The 25,819-nt window shown below is 43.3% G+C and overlaps 2 protein-coding genes across 2 annotated transcripts; both read left to right on the top strand.

The window, feature by feature from the left end:
* Positions 1–146: 146 nt before the first annotated feature.
* On the top strand, positions 147–11,704 carry LOC146288237 (uncharacterized). Its single transcript, XM_084697811.1, has 11 exons — positions 147–447; positions 936–1,056; positions 1,466–1,579; positions 1,793–1,829; positions 1,933–3,752; positions 3,867–3,894; positions 4,472–6,255; positions 6,448–6,496; positions 6,705–8,503; positions 8,652–8,688; positions 8,872–11,704. The coding sequence occupies exons 1-11, from the start codon at positions 347–349 to the stop codon at positions 10,362–10,364; spliced, it is 7,383 nt and encodes a 2,460-aa protein (XP_084553937.1). The 5' UTR covers positions 147–346; the 3' UTR covers positions 10,365–11,704.
* Positions 11,705–16,923: 5,219 nt separating this feature from the next.
* wnt11 (wingless-type MMTV integration site family, member 11) lies at positions 16,924–25,602 on the top strand. Its single transcript, XM_084698135.1, has 6 exons — positions 16,924–17,129; positions 18,381–18,565; positions 19,730–19,974; positions 21,243–21,520; positions 21,681–21,973; positions 24,498–25,602. The coding sequence occupies exons 2-6, from the start codon at positions 18,483–18,485 to the stop codon at positions 24,670–24,672; spliced, it is 1,074 nt and encodes a 357-aa protein (XP_084554261.1). The 5' UTR covers positions 16,924–17,129; positions 18,381–18,482; the 3' UTR covers positions 24,673–25,602.
* The last annotated feature ends 217 nt before the right edge of the window (positions 25,603–25,819 follow it).

Here is a 25,819-nt window from a genome sequence, read left to right on the forward strand (position 1 = left end):
AGTCATAATATGAAATAAGCAGAATTGTAATGTGTATACATTGTACTTATAGATGAGTAAATGCACAATAATTACCTTGTTCTAGTGCAGAACACATGGTACTAAGATCGGAGATCAGTGCGCCATTCAAGCTCTGCATAGAACCATTTCCGTCCCTCGGTAGACTTCTTCCTGGTTGAAACACTCGAGAGAGCCCCACGCATCTCATCAACTTTTTAAGAATGAAATAAGTTATTTCAACGCAGAGTTAATTCTAGCAGTCCGTTAGAATTCGTAACTACAAACACGACACGTAGGGTTTCGGATTTTTATGAGAGGCATGGTTTATTCTGATCTACAGTAGTACATGCAGCCCAAAATGCCCGACTGCTGTGCCGCACCAAATTGTGATCTACACAGAGAGGGATCCAACGTCCTCTTTTTTCGATTTCCTTTGGATGAAGAAAGGTAACTAGCTACTAAAAATAAGTCGACCTTGGTGATAATTTGTGTTCAAGTACTACTGCATCAGTTTAGAAAGTTCTGCGTATCCCCTAGCTAACAACATAAATAAGCTATTCAATGCTAGCTAGCTAGTTTAATTGAAAATGGCCAGTCTAATTCCTGGAACCAAAGCATTGCATGCAGGTTTCGTTGCATAATACGTCAACATAATGCCCGATGCTTTCACTAGGAGTCCGTTGGAGTTTGTAAACTGTTTTGTTTCTGTTGCATGTAATACATGTTCCATTTTGTTCCAGGAATTATACAGGGCCTTACAGTCCTTAGCATGCTATTTAGGGCTAGTTACAGTAAGCTAAATGTTAACTTGTTTTAGCCACTAGGTCAACTCGAAGTTGAATTGTTTTAAATTTATCAAGGCATTGTTGGTGTGATTGCATTGTATACATCTCAGGTTACTTTTTGTAATCTTGTGTTCTATGGTCACATTACAGATGCAAACAATGGCTAAACAATTGTCGTCGACAAGATCTGGCATCAAAGACCCCTGAACAACTGCACAAGCTTTACAGACTATGTGCTAATCACTTTGAGCCATCCCTGATTTGTCCTCTTGTAAGTATTACGACAATAACAGTTTGTGTAAATTCCTGAAATTTATTTATTCCAGATAATACACCTGAACGTTTTTTGAGGTTGTGTTTCACAGATCATACAATGTTGGGATTTATTTAAAATTATAATCTGGTCCTAAATCAATAATGATGGAATGGAGGTTATGTTTCAATTAATAATGATGACCAAACAATCCTGCCATAATTTCCCATAATTGTTATTAAATACTTTTGGTCCCCAGTGGGATAAAAAGTTGCCCTTTATAATAAATTATAAAGGGCAACATCAAAGAAGACAATTTGATTACAAGATCAGTAAGGACAAGGCATTAGGGTTAGATAGAAGGTAATAATGAGTCACTAGGAGATATTAGACAATTAGTTAAATTAGGAATTTTGTTTTTTTATAGGGCACGGACAGCACCGAGCAGGTGCTGAAGGAGGATGCCATTCCAACAATATTCATCTTCTCAAGCCATTCAAACAATCCATTGACCCACACTAGGAAAAGAACAATAGTTCCAGTAAGTATTTGGAATTCACACTATTATTTCAATCCTCTTCATCAATGCCATGCAAAGAATGCATGTCACAAAATGCTTTCAATCCTGTATTGCCTTAACATTCAGACCGTTTGGTTATTAAATCCTGTATCACCAGTCATTAATTATAACCACACTGCAAATAATGAAAATATTGTTTCATTGCCTCTATATTGAAATAATTTCAACCCACAGGCTGAAGAAGAGCTTGCTTCCTTGAAGAAATCTAAAGGTAACCGAGATGTATTTGCCAACGGTGCCTAGTTTTTCATATCAGTGTATAATCTTACATGGTCTGCTATGTATATATCAACCAACTTTATATATTTCCTTAGATGACGAGGTCACACCTGAGTTTAGTGCTGAATTGAAAGAAGAGCCTGGAGAGAGCATTGTATGTGATGCACAGGAAGAGGACCAAAAGACTGAAGAGACACCCAACTCCAAAGAAAAGGAAATCCTTAAAGTCTATTTCAAGGAAACTCTTGCCTTTTCTGGTTTCAGCATTAGGAATGATGCCAACCCCAACCCTGATGAACCTTTGGGAGGCCACCGAGGACAGCAGTCTCTTAACCCTATCTGTGTGGAAAAAATCGACCAGAAAGAAGTGCTTCAGTTCACTGAAGATCTCATGCAAGAGGAGATCCGGAACAGTTTGAGATTGGCACGTTATTTCTCAATATTGCTTCAAGATGTCACAAATATCGAGGGGAAAGAACAGATCCCAGTGTTCATTAGGTCAGTCACCGTGGCCGGTTTCCCTCAGAAACACCTCATGGGTTTCCTGCCTTGTGATGCGGATGCTGAGAGTCTGTTTTACATGCTACTCTCAGAGATTCGAAACAAGTGGGAATTGAGGATGGAGCATTGTCGTGGACTCACATACATAACCACAGGTAGCATGTGTCAGAAGATGAGAGATCTCACAAACAGGATCCTTCAGGAGTTTCCTCAGGTAGTACTAGCTCCAAGTGACCCGTATGCATTCAATATTTGGCTAATTCGCTCCATGCCCATACCTTCCATTCAGAAGGTTGTGAATTCAGTTGAGGAGGTCGCCCAGATACTTAGAAAAACACCTGATCTTAGGAAAAGATTGGAAATAAAGATCAGGTCAACATATGGCCACCTTAAAGGGGAAGCAGATAGGATAACAGAGGGTTGCCAGGACAACTGGGAGTATGGCATCGATGCATTTCAGGTCATGCTGGAGATCCTTGAGCCATTCCTAAGTTGCATCAATGAGATGACCACGTCCTCGACAACAGATGCAGACACTGCAGAGCAGATGGCTAATCTCAAGCCTTTCCTGAAGAATTTCAACTTTATCATGACCCTAGTTGTTCTGAAAAACACACTTTGTTGTGTCAGCATACTCAACTCAAGTCTCAGAGGAGCCATTAGCATCAGCAGCACTCTGCAGTATACAATCTCCAATGCCTTAAAGCTGGTCAACAAGTATATGCAGGAGATTGCAATACTCCACAGGAAGTGGTTTTCTGACGCTGTTGGCCGGGCTAAGAAGCTGGGTGTGGCAGTCTGTGTGCCGGAGACCTTACCTGAGTCAGACAAAGGATCAGTGACTGACACCCCCCTGGAAGACTTGTACAGAGAAACTCTAAGCAGGCATGTGTTGCAGTATCTCACTGATGAGGTGAAGAGAGTGTTTAGCACTGAGATGGTACGGATTCTCCGATGGCTTTCATTGGTTCCCTCTTACATGGCTGATCACAATTTTAGTATCCGCAGGGATAAAGTGGCAGACGCCAATCTGAATAACCTTGCAAGGCCCGACACATTTTATGATGAGCTTGGTTTTTGGGAGGTTAAGTGGAGACATGCTAGCAAGCGCAGGATCCTGCCAACAACAGCGTTTGCCACTTTGAAAATTCCAGACATTGGGTTTTATCCTAATGTGCAGAGCCTTCTCAGGGTTCTGGGCACGATTCCCTGTGTGAATGCACAGGCAGATGTGTACGGGCAGTACAATATGGTGTTGGAAAGATTCCAGTCCTACCTAATGGCCACACCAGATGACCAGAGACTGTGCAACATGGCATTTGTCTTTGTAAATCAAGATGTGCACTTCAATGTGGAAGACGTGGTGGAGACCTATGTCCAGAAGCACCCTGAAATTTTGGCGTTGCTGCATATGGTAAGCTATCCATTTGATATCTCAGCAATTGCTCATTGGAATTATAAGGGGTTTAAATTATTTGCATATGATGGATATATGATATATTTAATGAGAATAATGTTTGTTTTGTAGGAGGATGTGATAGAAGTGCAGCCCACAGGTAAGACAATTATTGAATTTTGTTTGTGATGTTGTCTAACAATGGACATGTTAAGTAATTCAGTGTTCGAGTACTCACATTTATGATCACATTTATCACATACTTGCAAACGTAAGAATAGAGTCCGAAATGAACACCCTATCAAAAATGGGGGTAGGTATTTACCTACCTTTCTGCGCTGCACTGACTGTTTACCTACATAAAGAAAAGCCACATCCACAACCATTTAAATGTTGCAGTAAGTAAAATAAAATCTAGTTGGCTGGTGAAAAAAAAGTAATGTTCCTTTTACTTATTTTTTTTATTTATCTGCACCTGCCTATCATTTTTGCTGCATGGATTAATGCAGATATTCATGGATAGCAGTAGCATCACTGCATACGCTCCTAAAAATGTTAACTTTGAATATAGAACAGGGTTCAATGTACTTTTATCATAGGTGATTTACTCTTGATGTTTAACAAATACTGGTGTCCCAATTGAGTACTCGAGTACACGTGCCTCTCCCCTAATGTTTTCACATGTGGTTCCATCTGCAAATTAATCAATTAAATGTTCCCTCTTTTCTCTATTGCAGCCTCAGTCCCTGAGGAGAATGATGGAAACCACACTGAAAAGGAGCAGGAAGAAGAAACAGAAGTCATGACCATTGAGATGGAAGCCGAAAGAGTTGTGCAACCAAAGTGTGCTGAGACAGATAAGGAGGCCCTTAAATCTGCTTTGCAAGCTGCTGTGACAGCTGCGTACAACAGCCAAATGAGGCAGGGTAGTGAGGCGCCATTGGAACAAGACGGAGAAGTTGAATATGTGTCCAAGTCTGAGATGAAAGAAGTGCTCACGGTATGCGAAGATTCAGTACGTGAAGGCATTCTGCTGGAGGTGGGGAGTTCGTTCTTCTCCCTGTTCATTGACAGCGTTGTAAAGCTCGGAGAGACCGATTATCTACCACTTTTCCTCAGGTTCGTAGACAGTTTTGATGTCATGCGATTGGAGCTAATGGGATTCATTGATGTGGATCTCGACTGTGATGCAATGTCCGAGCGCCTTTTTGAGACTGTCACCAAAGAATGGCGCCTAGATTTACGCTATTGTAGAGGGCAAGCCTACCTCGGATCCGGTGATGTGTCCTATAAGCTGAAAGCCTTTGCCTGCAAAATCCAGGAGAAGTACCCTCTTGCTATATGCACTCACAGCTCTTGTTACTCCTTCAATACATGGTGGTCAAAAACCATCCCTGTGCCCTCTGTCAAACGAGCACTGGATACTTTTGAGGAAGTGCTGATGTTTTTTAGCAGCTTGCCTACACTTGAGAAACAGTTAGACCATGTAATTGCATTTGGCCTCAGGGAAAGCTTTGAGAAAATCCAAGAGTTACAGGGAAAGTTCTGTACCGTCTGGCAAGAGAAGCATGACTCCTATGAGGTTTTTGTGCAGATGCTGGAACCCCTAGTTGAATGTCTGGAGAAAATCAAAGACAACCCACAGAGATGGAAACCATCCATCTCAGAACAAGCTGGCAATCTGCTACGTCGAATAAGGGACTTTGAGTTCATTGTACCCATGGTAGCCTTGAAGAATTCCTCCTCGTTCACCAGAGAGCTCAGTGCTGGCCTGCAGAAGGATCATTTCAGTGCCGCCTCCCAGCTCTGCCAGATCAGTGGCATTGTGGCTACCCTAAATAGGGTGAAGACTAACATCAAGGTGTTTCACCAGAATTGGTTTGATGAAGCTTGTGCCCTGGCACAGAGTCTAGGTGTGCAGATTAAAGTGCCTGATAATTCGACCTTGCCCAGGGATAGCATGTTGAAGCCAGCTATGTACTACAAAGATGCTCTGAGTGTGCCACTTGTGGACAACCTCATCAATGCTGTGAAAGACCATTTCTCTGAAGACCACAAGGAAGCCCTGAACTTCCTCTCCTTAGTTCCATGCTCTGTGACTGTGAGCTACATGTTTGAGATCCTGAAGTCCAAGCCTCCCCTCTACAGCAGCGACCTTCCCGACGCCGACAACTTCTTCACCGAGTTGTGCTGTTGGAGAGTGAAGTGGAAGACCAAAGTTGCGTCCTTGACTATCCCAGAGAGCATCTTTCAGACTCTCCGTTTGCCAGTCATGCAGTACTTTGGGAACATCAACACCCTGCTGAGGATCATGTCTGTGTTGCCTAGCACTGTGCTGGAGGACTGTGGCGTGACGATGCGCCACAAGAAGTATCAAGAGTACTTGAGGAACACCTGCCCCAAAGACCGGGCCCCATGTTTGGCTATGCTACAGGTGGGAACAAACTTCAGCAGAGATCTGGACCGGATGGTTTCCCAGTGCTTAAAGGTCACTCCCCAGACATTGGAGGGGATCTGCTTGGTAGGTTATTTTCATGGCTATTGTTTTTTGCGACTTTGTATTTGATTTTGTTAAGAAGCTTGCATGCCGGGGAGCCAGCATGCCCTGTATGTCCTCCCCTCTCTCTTTCCTCTTCATTTCCTATCTTTAAAAAAGGTGCTTATGTAGACTTTGTACTTAACAAGCATGCTATGTGTTAATTTGTTTTCTCAGGATAAAGAATCCAAATGTCTATTGAAGAGCTCTGAAAGTAACATGGAAGGTAAGTTTCACAAACCATTGTGTATAATGGTAGATTATATTTGTAAAACCTCTGCACATTTAGATTGAATGTATTAAATTAGCCTCAAATTATTTTAAGTTTTGTAAAAAAAAAATAATGCTTTGTGTAATGCAAAATGTTGTGACAAAATGTTTTTAATGAATGCATAGATAACCCTAACCCTCTTCTGATCTGTCTGTCTTTGCAGTGGATGACAAAGATGGAGTAGAGGAACTTGAGATGCCACAATCTACTGAGAAGAAAGAAGAACAGGAAATCAAACCCGTGGATGAGAATGGACACAGTGGAGATAATCGGCAAAGTTTGGAAACTGTGTTCAGACTGGCTGCCCGCTTAGGAAAGAAGAACTGCTCTCTGTCAGAACTTTCCAAAGAAGAACAAGAGCTTGTCATTCAAGAGCTCGGCATGTGTCACTGGTTTCCAAGTGATGGCAAGTGCTCACTTAACATTGGCGAAGAGGAAATAGTAAAACTACTCACAAAATCAATCAGGGAAGTGATACTCCAAGAAATCCAGGAGTCCCCTTTCTTTTCATTGATCACTGACAGACCAGTGTCAATCACTGGTAAAAAGTATCTGCCTGTGTTTGTCAGGTATGTTGGTGGTGAAAGTTCCCCAAAAGTGGAGCTCATTGGGTATTTACCTTTTGATGAAAGCTGTGACGTTGACGTACAAGCAAAGTCTCTTGCTGTGACTCTGACCGAAGACTGGGGGTTGCAGATGGCCCAATGTCGTGGACAAGCATATATGCGCATGGGCTCAGGCTGTCAGAGCCTAAAGAAAATGTCTCTTGATTTTCTCAAGAGCTATCCACTGTCAGTGATCACACCCAGTGAGTCTTGCGGTCTTGCCTGCTGGCTTGCCGGTAGTTTGGCTATTCCCTCTGTCACGAATATGCTGGATGTTGTGGAAGATCTGCTACTCTTCTTTGACTCGTCCCCCGGATTGGAGGGAGCGTTGGCACAGGCTGTGGACGGGCTACTCAACACGCCTAGTGAGGCCCTGGAAGAGTTTCCAGAAACCTGTTGCTCCCGATGGAAAAAGAGGGAGGACTTCTTTGATATCCTGGTCGACACCTTTGAGGGAATCTTAAGTTGCTTGGATTCAGTCAGTTCCAGTGCCACAGGTGCAATTTCATTACATGCGCAGGTCCTGTCCTCTGCTTTGAAAAGCTTGGACTTCATTATAAATCTGGTGATCCTTAAGAATGCCTGTGCTCCCCTTCGTAACTGCAGTACCGTCTTTCGCTGTGGCAATCCAGCTGACATCATCTGCGAGGTGGAGAAAATCCCCGCTATCATAGAGACACTGGGTAACATGCAGGTGAACATTGACACAATACACTCGCCTTGGTTCGAAGAGGCGTTCCAACTCGCATCCAAAGTGGCCCCTGAACAAGTCTGCTTCCCAGAGGAAACCAACAACTATTCTTCTCCGGAGACGTACTACAAGGAGAAACTGAGTGTTCCCCTCCTCAGCTGTCTTGTAGAAGAAATGAAGTACAGCTTCTCAGAGAGCCATTTGAAGGCCCTTAAGGTCCTGTCTTTACTTCCCTCATGTAACCCTCAGCCCATCCTCCAGGACTCCACTGACAAGCTCTACAGCCTGTACCTGAGTGATCTTCCTGACCCCGACACAGCAGAGCAGGAAATCAGTAACTGGGCCACAGTGTGGATCGAGAAATATCAGGATGTGGCACCACCGGCGTCCATCTCCGAGACCCTTCTCCACTCCGAGTCAAAGACCAGCCCTGCTGTCACCACGCTGCTCAGGCTGGTGGCTGTCCTGCCCAGTGTGAGCATGGAATGGGACCTCATGAAGACGACACTGAACTCCATGAAGGATATCCTGAAGAACACTATCTGCAAAGGAGGCAAAACCGACATTTTGATGCTCCGCATGCATCATCTGACCATTCAAAGCCTGCAAGAGGTCATCGATAAGTGCATCGAGGTTGATTCCGAGAGCAGTGTATGCCTGTCACAGGTAAGAACAACTTGTACCCTTTTTTTTTCTTCAACAAAACCACCATCTTGTAGTAATAATATTAATAATTGGTAATGTTGTGGTCAATTTTCATATGCATTCAAAAGAAAATGTTTGGTTCTAATCTGAGGTCTGTTACGTTTTACAGGTGAAGATGATAACTGGGGGTCTGAAACTGGAAACTGGTATGTAAAAGTGAAAAGTATATCACATAATGTTAATGCATTAAAATATTTGTTTTCCATTACTTCCCTGGCTAGGTTAAGATTGGATAGTTAAGGTTGGCCTAAATTTGATTTCAAGAGAACTGGAGTGACAAGGGGGGGAAAGGGGTATTAACAACATCTTGTTTCATGCATTTCTATCAGAAGTTGGATCTGCAACCTGCCTGCAACCTCAACATCCATTGGATGTGAAACCTACAGTTGGAAATCTGAATGTAGGGGACAGTGATACGGAACAGAGACAAACCATGTCTTTCTATGAGCCACCCGTTCGAGAGGAAATCCTCAAGGAACTCTGGGACTCCCAGTTCTTTACAATAATAACTGAACGGGAAGTAGACATCGAGGGCCATTTGTACGTCCCACTTTGCATCCGATACCTGGACAAGCAGGACACTCAGTGCGAGGAGACTGTGGCTTTTGTCCCATTCGTTAAGGACACAGCTCTCCTGGCCGACTATATTGAGACAGCCCTGTCAGAGAAATGGGGACTCAACATGGAATACTGCAGAGGTCAGGCCTTTTTGAGTGTTGGAGAAGTAGGGGCTCAGATGAAGGTAGTCACAACAGTGATCTCCCAGAAATACCCCCTGGCCGTGCGCACGGTCAGCTCTGCTGTGTCTTTGAACGTGTGGCTGGCCAGGTCCTCTCCAGCAGGGGAGGCAGCGGAGGGGGCAGCCTCGATTGAAGACATGCTCCAGTGGCTTACCGAGGACACCGAGAGACAGACCAAACTGGACGACGTGATCATTCATATGTTCCAGCATGACGAAGGGAAAGGGAATGAGCTGAGGGACAAGCTGATCAAAAATTGGGAGAAGAGCCACGATATGCATGAGGTTATGGTAGAGCTTCTGGAAGTGATCATGCTCTGTTTGAATGAGCTGAAAGGCGAAGCGAATAGCCCAGCGTCACACTACCTTAATGCAGTCCGAAGTTTCGAGTTCATCTTCTCCACAGTTGTGCTGAAGAACGTTCTGAGCTTGACCCGAAAGTTCAGTCAGTCTCTCCAGGGAAAGCCCCTGGATGTGTTGATAGCTGTGAGTAACTTGCCCGACCTCCAGACTTCCCTCAGCGAATTGATGAGTGATATTGACAACCATCATCAGGCCTGGTTTGAGGAGGCTGTGGCTTTAGCTTCCAAGTTGCAGATAACCATGCTACACCCACCACTTCTAGAACCCCTGAGCGAGTTTTACAAAAGAGCAGTGAGTGAAAGATTGGTAGAGCATGTCATTGCTGAGGTCACAGAGCTATTCACCGAGCAAGTTTTGAGCACCTTGAGTTGCCTGGTGATTGTGCCTTATGCAATGTCCAAGCTAGAAAGCAACAGCGTTGCTGTGCACATGCTCCGCATGTACAAAGATGACTTGCCAGATGTGGCCTCGCTCCACACCGAGTTGAAGTCTTGGAAGGAGAAGTGGTTGGATCCCATGGCAGGCTATCTCCCTGCCACAGTCCTCGACACCCTGAAGGTGTCGCATATACGGAGCTTCAGTAACTTTGAAACTCTCCTTCGTCTCCTAGTCATCTTGCCCTTCTCAAGGAAAGAAAGTACCTTTAGACAGGGAAAGAGAAGTCTACAGGGCTTTGTACAGCAGGAGAGAAGGTGCATTGCCGAACTTCATCCTCTGTAATAGTTAATGGTCTGCCCTCAAAGCTCGTGAGTATAAACCTGGCTTCTAAGAGGGTGTCATATACTGCTGACCCATTGTATCCTTACTCTTTATTTAGGTCTCAGTCCCTTTTTTAACTTACTAGGTGATATTTCTATGTATACATGAATGATTGAAGATTTTATTGTTTTCCTGCAAGCATATATTCTTTTTGTTGAAACACTTGTACTGCCTATTGGGACCAATGTCTTGCCAAAAAAAAGCAATGCTCACCTGAGGGGTTACCAATGCTTGTGTGCCTTTATGCAAAACTTAGTCTACTCCATGCATCATGATAATACTGATGTCAACAAATAATTCAGTCCCATCAGGCTTTTGGAATAACTGTTTTACTATTATTAAAACATGATCTAATTAATTTTCTCTCAATTAAAGAATCACTTGCATCAATTCACTTAATTTGTATCATTCCCTCCCATGGCACAAATAGATGGTTAGTTATTTCATGTTTGTGTTTTGTGATGATTGCCTAGGATTCCAGTCTAGAGGGGTTAATTTGCTGCAATGTCTCCAAATACTGTCTCCTTAAGAGGACAGCCTTCATATATATTTGTCAAAAAATTAATAAAAACTTGTGGAAAAAAATGTATATAGTTTTTATTTTAACACCGGTACAGGAACAGTTGAAGTGACATTATTTTGCCACAAGAGGGTGTTGTGAGTCTTCTGATTGCACTGAATTAGGGGCCTCCTCTTTCAGTTTGGATCAAAGTTGTGTTTTTTAATGATTCAAACGATTTTACTTATTAAAACTATATGAATATTTTTTGTTTCTTAATTGTTAACTCTTGTAACTGTAGATTTAAGATTATGGAGATGTATATATTTTAATTATATCGATAAACCATCCAATAGGGAGCTATACAAATGCAATCTCTAAAGTGTTCCATTCAGTTAAAATAATTGGGGGGTTTTTAATAGGAAGGTATGTAGTTGTAGGCATATCCTCTTAATAAAGAATGTTTTAATACTGTTTTAATACTAAGTAAACAAAGGGGGCCCTGATAGCTGAGGGATTTCCTGCTTGAATCTTAGTTGTGCAAAACGTCAGAGGTTTGGTGAACAGAGGGTTGTGCAGGACTGCAAAATCCTTTTTCTTATGTATTTTTGTGCCGATTTCTTGTCTTTGTTTTTGGCTGTTAAATTGAAGGAGTAGCTTGGACTGTGGACAATATGTCTGCATTTGAGATACATAACTGAACTGGACTGGTTTCTCTCTAAACCAGATATTCACTGCAGATCTTGTTTATGGTGTAGAGAAATACTTGATTGTAGCATGTCCAATAAAAAAATTAGAAACATCTTGTCCCTCCGTTTTAAGTAAGATATGTTTTAGACATATAGGTGGTACAATAAGGATAACAAGATACACAAACTAAAAAACACTCGTCAATCGTATGCGGCAGTATATAAAACTCAGTCTCCCTGAAACTCCATCTTGATAGGAAGCATCCCCTCCTCAGAGGCAGATGACCTCACCTTGTCTTGAAGGGGCATGTGTTCTTCCTGTAGGCTGTAACACCAGAGGGCCCTTTCTTACAATGGGCTGATTGTTGGTGCTCAGTTTAGTGTGAAAGGTGCATCTCTGTGTCCTCAGTCAGCTGCTGAGCAAACGGATCTGTCTGACTTCTGTGAGCCCCAAACAGCCTTGTTTACCTACAGGTTTAAAGCTCAGCCCATGCGGTTTCCACATCCAGAACTAGAAACTCCTGTTACTCAATCTTAAACCCTTGGTTAGACCCCTCCACACGGGAACATAGAGGTGGGCTTTATTGCAGGGCTATGTGTCCTTTCTTGTTCCAAAGGTGAACATTCTTAGATTGGGAAGATATTGTGACATGTTGAGCCGTTTTGGTTATTGGTGACCTTTTATACAGCAGGCAAAGAAGGCCTCGTTGTTTCAGCAAAATGAGCAAATACCATAATTGAACTTCGGCGCTGGTTTCCTGCTGGAAGTCAAGGTTCTGCACTGATCTAAGACCTGTGGCAGTCTGTAATCATGTCCATACACAGCTCGGATTTAACTACTCTGGAGGGAAAGGCAGAGGGCTTAAGTGGATTTTATTTCAAGGTTTCTTTGCAGGCGAAAAAATGGCGGCCTGGGTCAGGATATGTACAACCACCAACAAATGGTTTGAGTTATTGCAATATGGACTTGCCGATCAGACACAGAAAACACTCATTTTTATTCCCTCGCTATGTAACACACTTCTGTATAGAATTTCCGGAACATCAATGATGAACTTGTTGCTCAAGAGCAGAGCGTTGTGTATCTAACCGTAAGGTTATCAATACTTTACAACTTGAAGACATTTGGGCTGCACAGTGACTTTCCCAAAGCTGGGCTGTCAGTGATTGGTTGCTGATTGCTTGTGCACTGAGGTGGCCCAGCAAAAATATGCCCCTGCTCCAGCAGAGGGCAAGTAGGATTACCTGGCGATATGAAGTGATTAGGTTACTGCTTTGGTAACCCCATTTCTTCTGCTCCACTTTCAGGTTGAAGTATCACTCATTTATGTTCAGTTCTCCGGTTCTCGGTTACCTCTCCTGGCATTTCTAAAAAGGGAGGAAAATTATACGAAACAGATGCGTCAGCACAATTTATCTATTGTGCTGGTCAGAAGCCTGTGGTGGTGACACTTGCCCCTGAAATGGTGTGAGCTAGTGTTCCTGGGGGTGTTAGAAGAGAGGATTGTTGATAGGAGTTCCTACCCCACCATGATCCTGTCGCGGCTCTGTAACCAGCTCCTTTTTTATTCCTCTTTCAATTACACTTGGAAGACCTACTGATACCAACCAAGAAAATAGTTTACCTTTGAAGATGAACAGAATTGTGATCGAAGATTTTGGAGTACAGTATGTGAAGAATATAGGCTACACTGTAATAGCAATAACAATAGAAATAACTGTGAGTTATTTCTTGTTCTGATTTTGTGTAACTCTTCTGCTGATTAAATTTTTCTTTTTTTTTATCACAAATGTACAAAGACACTACTGTCTTGATTTATTCAGACCATTTGTGTTAAATCTGACCTTTTATAAACCTACATAAAATCAATCTTACATTTTAAAAACTGATTGTTGGTTACTTTACTATTAAAAGCAAATGTTTCAAATTGTTAGGAAAATATGTAACATGAATCAATTTACTTTTTGAAATCAGATCCACAGTAAATATTATTTGGTCATGCTTCATTGAAGCTGTGAATAAATCATTCTGTTATAGCAATCATTAGCCACTAATTTAACCCTAATTTGAACCATTATTCGTACTGGATTCTCAGTGCATGTACACAGAGCATCCTGTGAGAGAAAATGCCATTCGTAAATTCTGCAGAAAACAATTCACCTCAATGAGTGAATGTAATAGCATTCATATTATTCAAATAAATAAGCAAATATAAAGTTCAATCAGCATTTGTTTGGTACTGAACAAACACTTCAAAAGTAACATGCAGATGGCAATAATATTGATGCCATACCAACAGCAAATAATTGTTTACCAGCAAAAACTAAACATTACAGGACAGTGATGAACAGGACTGTTCATGTACTGTTTTATGTGATTTATAATAAGTTTGTAATTGAAGAAATGCTACATCAATGGTCCTCTCTGGAGTTCCGTTCAGCAATGTGAAAAAGTAATTTTGCTTTACATTCTCAGGTGTCGCCGTTGGGTAAACAGACAAGAGTGTATGTCACAGCAGGAACCACTACAGAAACAACAATCCCATCCAATTCCCGTTCTACAAGAGAAGATTGGACCAAATACTCTATAACCATTTGTGTATAACCTTTCTTCAACTCTGCTTTGAGGATCCAGATCCCTTTCAAGTGACAGATGGGTGGCACTTTCAAAACAGTTAATGCAGTCTTAAAGAAGCCCCCACACTCATACCTACATAATATATGGCAGTATAGGGTTATTTGTCCATTCACGAACCCTTTGGCAAAAGTTCTTACTGGATACAGAGTTTAACCGTTGAAACATATGTTTCTAACTTAACATCTGTAAGGGGACATTTGATTCAATTGTATTTTTTGTCAAGTTTCTGATCTTTCGAACAAAATCGTTTTTTTGTCTTTCTACTGTAACTATGACATGGGTTAATTTTGGTTCCTTCATTGAACTGACAACATTCCTATGTGCCAGTTGATGGGAGCATGACCAATGAATGCCTTAACAAATTGTCCTCAAATGTCACCAGTCCTATATAGCAGAACGAGACTGTGTGTCGGTCGCCCATCCGCTCTCCATCTCACATTCTCAGCCTGTCATTGTGACTCATGTTTAAAGCTGATTTCATAAAGATGCCCCTTACCAAGAAGGGGATCTGCAAGATGCATCAAGCAGCAGCCTCCCAACTGAGCTGAAGAACGGGGAGAGGAGGAAGAGAGGACTGAAAGGCTGGTCCTCAGAAAGTCTTCAATGCCTGCCAGACAGTTAGAGGGGTTTTAAAAGTAGAAAGGGCTTGGGAGGCTGCATCTCAGGGCCTATTCAGGTCCAGATCCCAGAGGGGAAAGGTGAGTGGCCTTATCTTCTCCTGGAGAGCCTCCATACTCTTGATATAACTCTGATCCTCTTAAGATAGGAGAGACAATGGGCCAACATTGTAGGCAGGAAGAGCCGTTCCCTCCAAACCTTTCATCATTATATTCAAACCAGTTTTGCCTTTCTGGAAGAAAGACTGGGTGTTTTGTGAGTAGAACTGCCCAGATGCCTTGTCTATCTTCAGTTGAATTTTAAAACTGAAGTGTGATGATTAATAAACTATTTGTGGCAATGTTTTTGGTAAAGGGTCAGTCTTTAACAGTGCCTACAGTGCTAACAGTTATTTAAATTCTACAAAACTGTGTGGTTTTCTGGTCCCTCTATTAAAAGCAAGAAGATTTCCTCTCCCTCAGTGTATTGGTTGAAAGGTGAGATGGGGGATCAAAGTCCTGTGTGTTGATCCTGGCTTAGACAGGAATGGAGAGCCTGTGTGTAAAACGTTCAGGTTTGAGACGCCGGTGGTTCTACAGTAAGCTCTGCGACCCTTAAACTCCATACACTACAATCCATGCCCATTCACAGTTGACTTCCATAAAACATGTTTCACCCACTCTAGAATCAGAAACAAGGCACAGCATTGTGACAGGATACAGACATACATAACCTTACAGTTCACTACAAACCCACACTGGGCTGTGGAGCTCACTATGTTTGCCGAATATTTTTGGACACAGTATCCCCATGCTCCTGAGAGGAAGTGGCTTCTTCCCTCTGGGGAAGCCAGATGAGTATTTGTAGGCATGCAGGGCACAGGTAGGCAACGCTAATGGATATGCAAAATAATGCCTCTGGATAGGTATGGGTGCACAGCCCACTCAAGGCAGGATCCTACAGGTGGAGCTAGAGGTAGAGCTGGAGATGGAGAGAGAGAAAGAGACTCTTCAACAGTTGGTCTCCACCACCTCCTTGTCTTTGATTTCGTATGATAACTAAAATGCCTCTCTAGATTTCTAGCTAGGAAATTGTTCATTTTGGTAAATGTATAAAAGAGAGGGGGACAGACTGTCACTGTAGGCCATGTATGTATGAATATTTCTGAATACTAAACAATATTCGTTGTTGTGGAAAAATATAGAGTAGAATGTTGTGAATTGCTTTGCAACAGTCTTTTCTTGTTAAGTTTTCCACTGTAAAGAGGCAAATCTGAAAAGGAAAAACCCCACAATTACCGGAGTTCCCTCTCGTTTAAAATAGCGTTAAGACTGTGGAAACAGTCTTAATGAAGGTATCTTAATTACATGGTAATTTAGTAACGTAGGCGTGTGGCTGAAGTTAGCGTTATGTAGTTCAAATCACTAGGAGGCCCAAATAAAAAAGAATCTTAAAATCAACATCGAAAAATCCATCGAGGCAATGAATGTAGCCTACAAGGGCCAAAATTGATCGCTAATACATACTATAACAATTCTGGCATTATAGGTCTTTTATTTTATTCACATAAGAAATGTGCCTACTCCAATACTTACAGGATAGCCTATCCTAGATTTTGGAAACTCTAAGATTACTACATTTTAATCAGTAGCTCGTGACTGTGATTTTGAGCAGCTTGAAACAGGTTAAAACAGATTACCTAATTCAGTTAACTGGAAAAGTTTAAACGGAAAACAATTGATGTGAAATGGATTGAAGATTAATCTACAATGGGAATGCAAACGATATTAACTGATATGTAGCCAGAAGTATTCATGTCATGATTATAAAATTGCTAAATTATCATTAGGTATACACAATAATCGTATTAATGTTGCCAATAGGCTATGGTAAAAAAAAAAGGGAGCATTTATTTAATAAATTACTTGTGTTGTTTTATATGTGAAACAGCAACAGATAATCCAGCAAAACTGTATGTCAAACTGTCCTTGAAATCCAGTCTGCTTTGTTATGCTTATTGTGCCTGACATCACCAGGGAGATCAAAGCGGGGCAGGAGTACTTATAAAGTGAGGCTGTTCCGCTGCGGAGAGTCCGACAAATTCCGCAACGCGAAAGACCATCGAGGAACCTGCGAGAGATAAGCGCTGTTGGGGAGTTAAAGGATGCGTAGTCTACTTCGCACTTGGAATCACTTCTATTGCGATCCTGTGGATTTACAAATATATTTGGTGGATATTGAATGAAAAGGATATTACACGGAATTTATAAATCGACACTAAAACAAATATCACTCGTGAAAAGGTAAGGCACGATTATAGAATGATAGGCTCGTCTTATTTCGAGTTTATGGCAGATAATGAAACCGTGAATTAAGTAGTGTCTTTATGTCTATATAAAGATCTGGAAAACTTTGTGAGGATTGTATTTCCACGATTTAAAACATAGGCTATTTGCGTAGGTCTTCAAAGGGGGTCAACGCTTCTTGTATACATTTGGAAACATCTCTAAAATGAAATATTTTTTGCAAAGCATTATCAATTGTATGAAGTTAACAAAGGTGGATGTATAGAGCCTATATGATTTTCTTTACTACATTTGATTTTAAATGTACATGATTGGGGTAAAGATAAATAAAAGTATTTACAGCAGTGATACTACCAATTTGCTATTTTTGTCTATCCTAATTCAATATTAAAAACGTTTATATTAATTTGCCTTAAAATAATAGGCCTAACCTTTACAATATTTGTACATAAGCCTACATGTTCAACTAGCATGACTAGCTGTAGGCCAACTGAAATGTTGTAGCCAACTTATGTACAGTAGTAGGTAGGCTATAACACTAATGTTTAAGGGACTTCAAATGAACAATATATTTGCCTATAGATTCCACAAAGAAGATGAGCACGATGACGCTTGAATCTCAAGCTTGTTACTTGGTCCCTTCTTATCACCTCAAATTTAAAAACAGTAGTCTGTGTGTTTTACTAAATAGATTTAGGGCACTCTTCAAGCAGATTGTTTATCATCACAAGCCCAAATGAAAAGCTATCTGATAGAGGTAACGTTAGATATAGCCTACAGTCCTGCCCACTGGAGGGTAGAATGCTGGTTTGTGGAAATTTTGTAGTGATCAGAGATCCTCAAATTCCAGAGATTTTCCCCCCCGAAATGGACTAGCGTTGTTAATTCTACAAGCATAGGCTATATCACGGTTGAGTATATGATTCAGCGCATTGGCCAACGATGTTGGACAGTGGCTGGTGTTTGACATTTTTGGAAATTGAAATTAAGTTTGAGAAATAATGGGCTGAAAGTTGGTTTAGACTACTTAATCTCAAGGAGGGTCATAATTTAATTCTTTATAGTGATTATTCTCCATTGTGTTTTCAAAATTATGTGTTTAACCCATTTAACATTTGTGTAGGACTATTTGGTGTAGATCGTACAATAATGACAACTGTATTCAGGTAGAATATTTGAGCGTGATAGTACTAAATGAGTTTTTGTGATGTCGCCTGATGCTGAGATTTCTTTAATTTTGTTAAACAGGGGATAGGCGTTGCCATGACAGTTGACTTTTGATTGCACCTCCGAGCCAAGAAGCCAACAGCCACCTGTGTCTCGTGCCGTCTAAACTGGAACACAAGCACCATGAAGAGCACCTCTCAAATCGTCTCCCTGTGTTTGCTCACAGTTCTGCTGCTGCCGCATATCTGCTCTGGCATCAAATGGCTGTAAGGACTCTCCTCTCTCTTCTTTCTTTAGATTGAGGAATGTTTGTTTCACTCTTTAAATGTTTAATGAATGTGGGTAAATTGCTTTGGCAATACAAATGAAATTCTCCAAGGACATTCCTTTGAATAACTTGACTGAATCACAATGACATTGAAGTGAAGTCTACGTGGGTTATTTTAGTCTCAAATTATTGGATAAGATAAGTATTTTAATGCCACCCTGTTGAAGTAGCATATGTCAATGAGCAATATGAATTCTATAAATAATAGACTACTATGACTTTGCAAAAGGTGGTGGGTGCGTTTTACCTTAAATTGGAAGTGAACGATTACTTCTATTTTTGTATTGTCTAAGTTTTCCGTAATTCACTGACACAGGCTACAGCACATTGTGAATCTACAAGATTCTTGATGGAACGTATCCGTACTCGTAGCATACTGAAACTTTTGAGAGTATTGTTGTCAAATTTCCCTTTTACACTTGACCAAATGCTCCTCGGGGATATGGGAGAGCATGTGCTAAATCCAAAGGCAGGCTCCTCTAGCCTTGATAATGCACGGCCCGCGATGCAAAACAGATGTGGCCGTAAACACCTGCGAGCGGGGCGAGAGCTGGGTTACCACGAGCACTGGGGAGTCACAGCTTATCATTGGGCACGGAGCAGTGGCCAACCTCTCTCTTAATGCGAAACAGGCCAAGGTGTAGGAGGAATGAGCTGGTTCTCACGAACTCTCACAGAAGCAAAGACGTTTCCAAAACAGAGTTCAGAGCCTGACCAGCTTTGCTTGTAGTATCTCTACCAGCTAATCCTATGTAAGTGCAAAGACGGTGTCTATTTTATATGTCTATAAACAGATGATTCACGTCATAACTGGAAACTCAGAGTAGGTTAAACCCTTTGACAGGAGAATGTTAATGGTGACAGATTGATGCTGTGTGTGGTTTGTCAGCTAAATATGGGTCAAGGTGCACACGTTCTGTAAAGAAACGAATTGCCGACTTGACTTTAAGACCCCACCATACTTTTCCAAGTTCCAAGTTGTCTACTGTTTTGTTTTGGCCAGCATGTTGGCATATGTTTTCTGTTGTGTTAATGTTAAAGATCACGCATTGTCCATGTACAGTGCCTGTATATTGATGTGTGGTTGTTTTTCCTGTTGTAGAGCTTTGTCACACACGCCTGGGTCTTTACACATCAACCAAACCCAGCACTGCAAGATACTGCCTGGCCTGGTGTCCTCCCAGGCCCAGCTCTGTCGCAGCAACCTGGAGCTGATGCACACCATCATCCAGGCGGCGCGGGAGGTTAAGAAGACCTGCCAGAAGACCTTCTCCGACATGCGCTGGAACTGCTCCACCATAGACATCCCTAGTGACTCCCCAAAGTACAGTCCGGATTTGGACAGAGGTAAAACTGGTCCAGAAACACAAGTTCATTGAGTTTAAAACATGCAATTATTGCCGTGATGTGTTTTTACAGGAAATCATTGAAAGATCATTGACATTTTTACCATTGAGCGTTTCTGTCTTAAGTAAAAGCAAGGAACAACTCAGTGACCTTGGTGAGGTTTAAGCCCTACTCAAAGTGTTTTATTAGCAAAAGAAAGAGAGAAAGCCTTAATAGTCGTCCTCGGTGGTCTTTCTTGTCTATGGGCTTGGAGAATGTGCCAACCAAAGACCTTCATTGTGTTCCGTTCAAAGAAAGAATATGTCCTCTATCACCCGTACCACCCAAAAGATCTGTGCCACAATGTCCTTCTCAGTCCAGTATTTGATGCAGCAGTCTATTTGGCTCGACGGTTCCTGAGTTAAATTTCTTTAGCACGTCACAATAGATTCCATTCATGTGAGAGATAGAGCTGGAAATGAGACAGGATCTAAACATCTTTTTTCACAGAATCCTTTCTTCTTGTCTGGTTCAAATCTCTTATTTATGTTGTATGGATAGACCTGCCCAGCATCTGGATTTTATATTGCCAACCAACTCACTCTGTGATACGCGGAGGAAAAGAGAAGCCATATATTATACTATTAGTTGAAAATACTCCCTGTTGAACTAATTATTACTAATGTATCAATGCCACAGTCTTTGATTAATCATCCGAGTCTGTATTCCCAAACTTCCCCCTGTCATGTGAATGCACCTCTTCCCATACGTTTTCCCGGACTTGCACTTTGATAAGTTGATCTCCACTGCCTTAAAAAGCACTTGCCAGGCTAGACAACACCAATGCAAGAAGGGTTCATTGAATTTGGGTAAAGATATAAACCTTCCCACAACAAAGAACTGGCTCTTAATCAAATGTATGAGGAGAGAGCTGGATGATGTGCCTTAGAAGATACAGCCCATCTGCCCAGAGTTAGAGAAGTCTATGGGAACAGAGAACACTGGCTTCTTCAGTCAATTATGTCTTTGATGTAGTTATACTACGTCCAGGCATGGTTCTCCTTTCACAGCCATTATTCAGTCTTGACTTAAACCGATGGGCCCTTTGTGTACACATTTCAACACCAATTACATCTATTTTCTGTGAGGGCTCAACATTACATATCATTGTCCACTCGTATTCTATCTTTGTTCATATAAATAAAGCTGAGGGAAAATATAAACATTGAACCGGAAAATATCTGTGGCCATGTTAACAACAATTTTCTCTGACCCCCGCACCCCACCAGGCACAAGGGAGTCAGCGTTCGTCTACGCACTTTCAGCAGCTGCCATTAGCCACACCATTGCGCGGGCGTGCACTTCAGGGGACCTGCGTCTGTGCTCGTGCGGGCCCATCCCTGGGGAGATCCCCGAGCCGGGCTACCGCTGGGGGGGCTGTGCCGACAACCTGAACTACGGCCTGGTGATGGGCTCCAAGTTCTCCGACGCCCCCATGAAGATGAAGAGGGCGGGCTCGCACGCCAACAAGCTCATGCACCTGCACAACAGCGAAGTGGGGAGACAGGTGGGTTCATAAGACATTGATGCTATCAGGCTAATCAGGCAGACGCACACATACACACACACACACACACAAGCACATACCCACACATTCATGGACACGCACACACAGTATATTTTCGTGTTGCTGAGCACCATGTCGGATCGGCTTCCCCTCCACCCAGGCCCTGAAAGACGCCCTGGTGATGAAGTGCAAGTGTCACGGTGTGTCGGGCTCCTGCTCCATAAGGACTTGCTGGAGGGGTCTCCAGGACCTGAGAGATGTCGCCATGGACCTGAAGACCAAGTACCTGTCTGCCACCAAGGTGGTTCACCGGCCCATGGGCACGCGCAAGCAGCTGGTCCCCAAGGACATCGACATCAGGCCCGTGAGGGACAACGAGCTGGTATACCTACAGAGCTCCCCAGACTTCTGCTCTAAGAACGACAAGCTAGGCTCCGTCGGAACCCAGGACAGGTAAGACTGCTGGGAATACCGCTGTGTGTGTGTATGTGTGTGACAGAGAGAGAGAAAGAGCAGGAGAGAGAGACTTGCGCACTGGGATGTGTGAATACGTGTGTTCTCAGTCCATAAAACATTTCCCCTGTTTTGATGTCACAGCTAGCCCATATTAACCACCTCATGGGGGCACAGTCCCCTATCGCTGGCAGTTAGGAAGTGACCCACCATGTTTGTTTGTCGGCGTGGGCTCGTCAGGATGTTGACCTAATGAGCTGTGGGCCTCCCTGGTGGCTCCACTGTGCTAGGAGCAGGCCCGATAACGCCGGTGGCCCCCGAGATTGGCCTGTCTGTGGCCTGTCTGAGCACGTGTCACTGACAGGGCCTTTGTGACTGGGGCCCTTGTGTTGCTATCAGAGTCAGTGAGTAATGCAGTTATTCTTAGGGCCTGAGTCCACTCAGCTGATATCAATATGAGAGCATGACAGTAAGGGGAAATGGGTAATGGACCCCACCTCTCAACACACACAACCCCCCCCCCCTCTCCCCCATAGATAAAGACTCCAAGGCTCTCGTTGTGGTGTTTTTATTAGTCAATATATGATGCATGCTGTTTGTTGGAACACTGTGAGAACCTAGTGAGAAGTTTGGGTTGTCTTTGTCTGAACAAAGTGCCAGACGGTGTAACGTCTGACCGGCCTTACAAATACGCTACTGTTGGTTTCCATGTTGTCCGCCCTTTTGAATGTCTGTTTTTCTGTGAGTACTGGAGCAAGGTATTTGAAGCTGGATCATTTACTTACAGCGTCTGGCAGTTGTTGTTGCTTCACTAACTTGGGTACAGTCAATTATAAGCTAAAACAATAGAGTCAGATAAATAAAGAGCTTGCTGTGCTTGTGTTTGATGTCTGCCACATGCTAACTGCAGCACAGTCACTCCACTGTGGAGGGGGCCGTGCCCCCAAAGGGGCCCTGGAGGCAGCCTGTCTAAGTGACTAACCTGGTCAAGGCCCCCAGACCCTCATCCCCCGCTGTCTTCCCAGATAACCTGCAGACACGCTCCACATCAGATGCACTCCCCACGCCCCATGCATGCCCTGTCCCTGGCCTTTTAAGATCCCGTCACGCACCCTATACGCCGGGTGTATATTTAGTGCCCTGCGCCAAGTCACAAGGCGTCGCCCCCTCCATCGTCGCTGTCCGTCGGCGAGGGGACGTGTGACACTGACATGCCGCGTGTGTTTCCGTGAGGGGGGGGGGGGATCTGGAGGATGTTCCGACGGTCGGTCCCACACCTCCTGGCCTCGTCACGCTGCCGTCGCGTCCTCCGGCCCTCCCACGAACCTCCGCTGACTTTGGGACGGACCCCGGCGCTCTGCAGTGTCCACTTCAGGATGGTGTTATCTGGCTTTACCCTTGAAGTGACTTCTAATCTCGCCACTCCTCGCCATGGGTTGCTTTGACCCCTATTGATAATACCCAAAGTGGGGAAGCAAACAAAGTCTTTCTGAGCTAGAAACAGACATGTGAAATGTTTAGCTCGTTCAAAGATGTCCTTATCTGCCTTGTGATATTCACTCGAGTAAGGGTGCTTTGTCTTGATGTGTTTGAGGTGGGCGCCTGCCAGTGGTGAACACATAACCGCCGCATGCTGAACCTCAGTACCATCCAAAGCTGAGCGGTGAAGTGACTCTCTGAAGCAGGTCTTGCGAGGGGAGCGATCTGATACATTCATGGCACTAGAAGGTCAAAGTTCCCCAGACAAAGCATATCTAGTCCACAGCCATTGGTAATCGGCCAGTCCCAAAAGCTGCCATTGTAATGACCCTGCCCTACTTTTCCCAGTGCCAGTCCCGCTCCTCCGCCCCTCCTAACCCACGTCCTCCTTCACTCCTCTTCTCCGGCCGCCATCCGTCCGGTCTCACTCACCGACTGACCATTAACACTCAAGCCATTATGAAACAATGCAGTTATGTGGAGCGAGCTTAAGAGCAGGCAGGTCTGAGTATTCACTGTGATTTAGGGCCGGGGCTGTTCTGTGTCCTCTCTGGATGCCCCAGGCGGTAGGGGTGAATGAGTCCCAAGTGTCCTTTAGCCCCAAAGACACAGCAACACTAAGGGGGTGTTGCTGTTTTTGGGTGAACGCACAACGCATTCATCAAGTTTCGTTTTAGGGGACTATTGTGGGCCTTCTCAGTGACTTTCATTGGATAATGTGGCTCAGAGAGAGACTGAGGCAGACTAGTGGTAGACTTTTGTTTGTATGAGGCAGGAAGTCGTTTGGGAGAATTGTGTATGAATAAATGGGAATATGGTGGTGACTCAGGGGGTCAGGTTGCTCGAACACAAGATTTGTTGCAGTTTGAGTAATAGTTGGAATGTCTAACTCAGAACTCCCTCTCTTTCTCTCTCTTTCTCTCTCACCCCCCCCCCCCCCCACACTCTCTTTGTCTCCCCTCACTTTCCCACCTCTCTTTCACCCCTGCCCCCCTCTTCCCCTACCCCCCTTTTCCCCTGCCCCCCTCTCCCGGCTCACTGGCAGGCAGTGCAACAAGACCTCGGTGGGCAGCGACAGCTGCGACCTGATGTGCTGCGGCCGTGGCTACAACCCCTACACAGAGAAGCTGGTGGAGCGCTGCCACTGCAAGTACCACTGGTGCTGCTACGTCACCTGCAGGAAGTGCGAGAGGATTGTGGAGAGATACGTCTGCAAATGAGTCCCTTCCGCCTTCACTTATAAACACCCACCCTCCCTCCCCATTCCACCAACCCCGGTATCTATGGGAGAGGGAGGGGCACAGATAACCAAAGCACTACGTTACCCAGAAGGCTTACTTTTGTCTTAAGCTTCAGCATGTATATTTTGACAAGAAACGGTTTATTTTTGTTTAATTATTATATTTCGACAAAACTCCAACCGGTAAGTTGGGACGTTTTTTCTCTCTGTTTTTTTCGTGAATTTTGGCTCTGAGCTGTTGTGACAACGCCTGTCAGTTCACGTTCAAGACCACCGTCCTCCAGGGCTTGTCCTCTTGTTTCGTAACACCTGCATACACTCGCCAAACTCGGATGTTGAAAATCTATTTTCTTATACGTTTATTAAAAAGAAGTGATATTGGATCATGTGTTTGGATGAGAGAAGCCAAAGTCTCAGCACTCTCTTGAGTGTCTCTCAAGTTCTGAGGGTGACATTTCAGAGAATTCTCCGGAATTCAAAAGGGGGTCTGGAGCATCCAGGGGGGCGTTTGTTCTAATGGTACTCAGAGAACGAGGTGAACCGAGAAGAAGCAGAAGAAACACACAAAAGGGAACTTCAAGTACTTTCAGTCGTGGAACTTTCTGGTGACTTTTGTTTGACTGGACACTTAAGCACTGGTACTCGATAGTGGAGATGCCTTCATCGCTGTGCATTTGCAGAAAAGGACAAAGAACTCTTAGTGTTTAAAGCAGTGCATAATGTTTGACACCCACACTAACAAATACACACACAAGTTGTCCACAAGTGAACACATTCAAAGCATGTCAACTGTATGGGTCTGCTTCAATGCCATTTTGTAAACCACTTTTGTGTGGATGTACATACTGTCTTTTTGTATGCTGAATTAAAGAAAGAAATATTTATAAACAAATTAAAGAATCTTTAAGCTCTGTAGATGGAATTGAAACGTTTTTTCTTTTCCCAAAACAACATGTCGACCTCCTAATGAATACATAGCTGATTCTGATGGTTCTTGGCAAGGACAAACCTTTAAATCATACCAGGATTGTTTTTGGAATCAACAATGCTTTTTCCTCTCTTAGCATTACTGTAATTGATTACACCTCCAAGTGTTAAGAAAATATCAAATGAACACTGTTCTGACA

The sequence above is a fragment of the Hypomesus nipponensis genome, chromosome 5 (genome assembly GCF_054491055.1).
Source record: "Hypomesus nipponensis isolate SF chromosome 5, ASM5449105v1, whole genome shotgun sequence".
Classification (NCBI taxonomy): domain Eukaryota; kingdom Metazoa; phylum Chordata; class Actinopteri; order Osmeriformes; family Osmeridae; genus Hypomesus; species Hypomesus nipponensis.

Coding starts and splice junctions, on each gene's coding strand:
- LOC146288237 (XM_084697811.1), top strand. CDS start 347: ATGCAGCCCAAAATGCCCGACTGCTGTGCCGCACCAAATTGTGATCTA. Junction 8,504..8,651: donor GCAGTGTATGCCTGTCACAG/GTAAGAACAACT, acceptor TACGTTTTACAG/GTGAAGATGATAACTGGGGG. Junction 8,689..8,871: donor GGGTCTGAAACTGGAAACTG/GTATGTAAAAGT, acceptor CATTTCTATCAG/AAGTTGGATCTGCAACCTGC.
- wnt11 (XM_084698135.1), top strand. CDS start 18,483: ATGAAGAGCACCTCTCAAATCGTCTCCCTGTGTTTGCTCACAGTTCTG. Junction 21,521..21,680: donor ACAGCGAAGTGGGGAGACAG/GTGGGTTCATAA, acceptor CCCTCCACCCAG/GCCCTGAAAGACGCCCTGGT. Junction 21,974..24,497: donor TCCGTCGGAACCCAGGACAG/GTAAGACTGCTG, acceptor GCTCACTGGCAG/GCAGTGCAACAAGACCTCGG.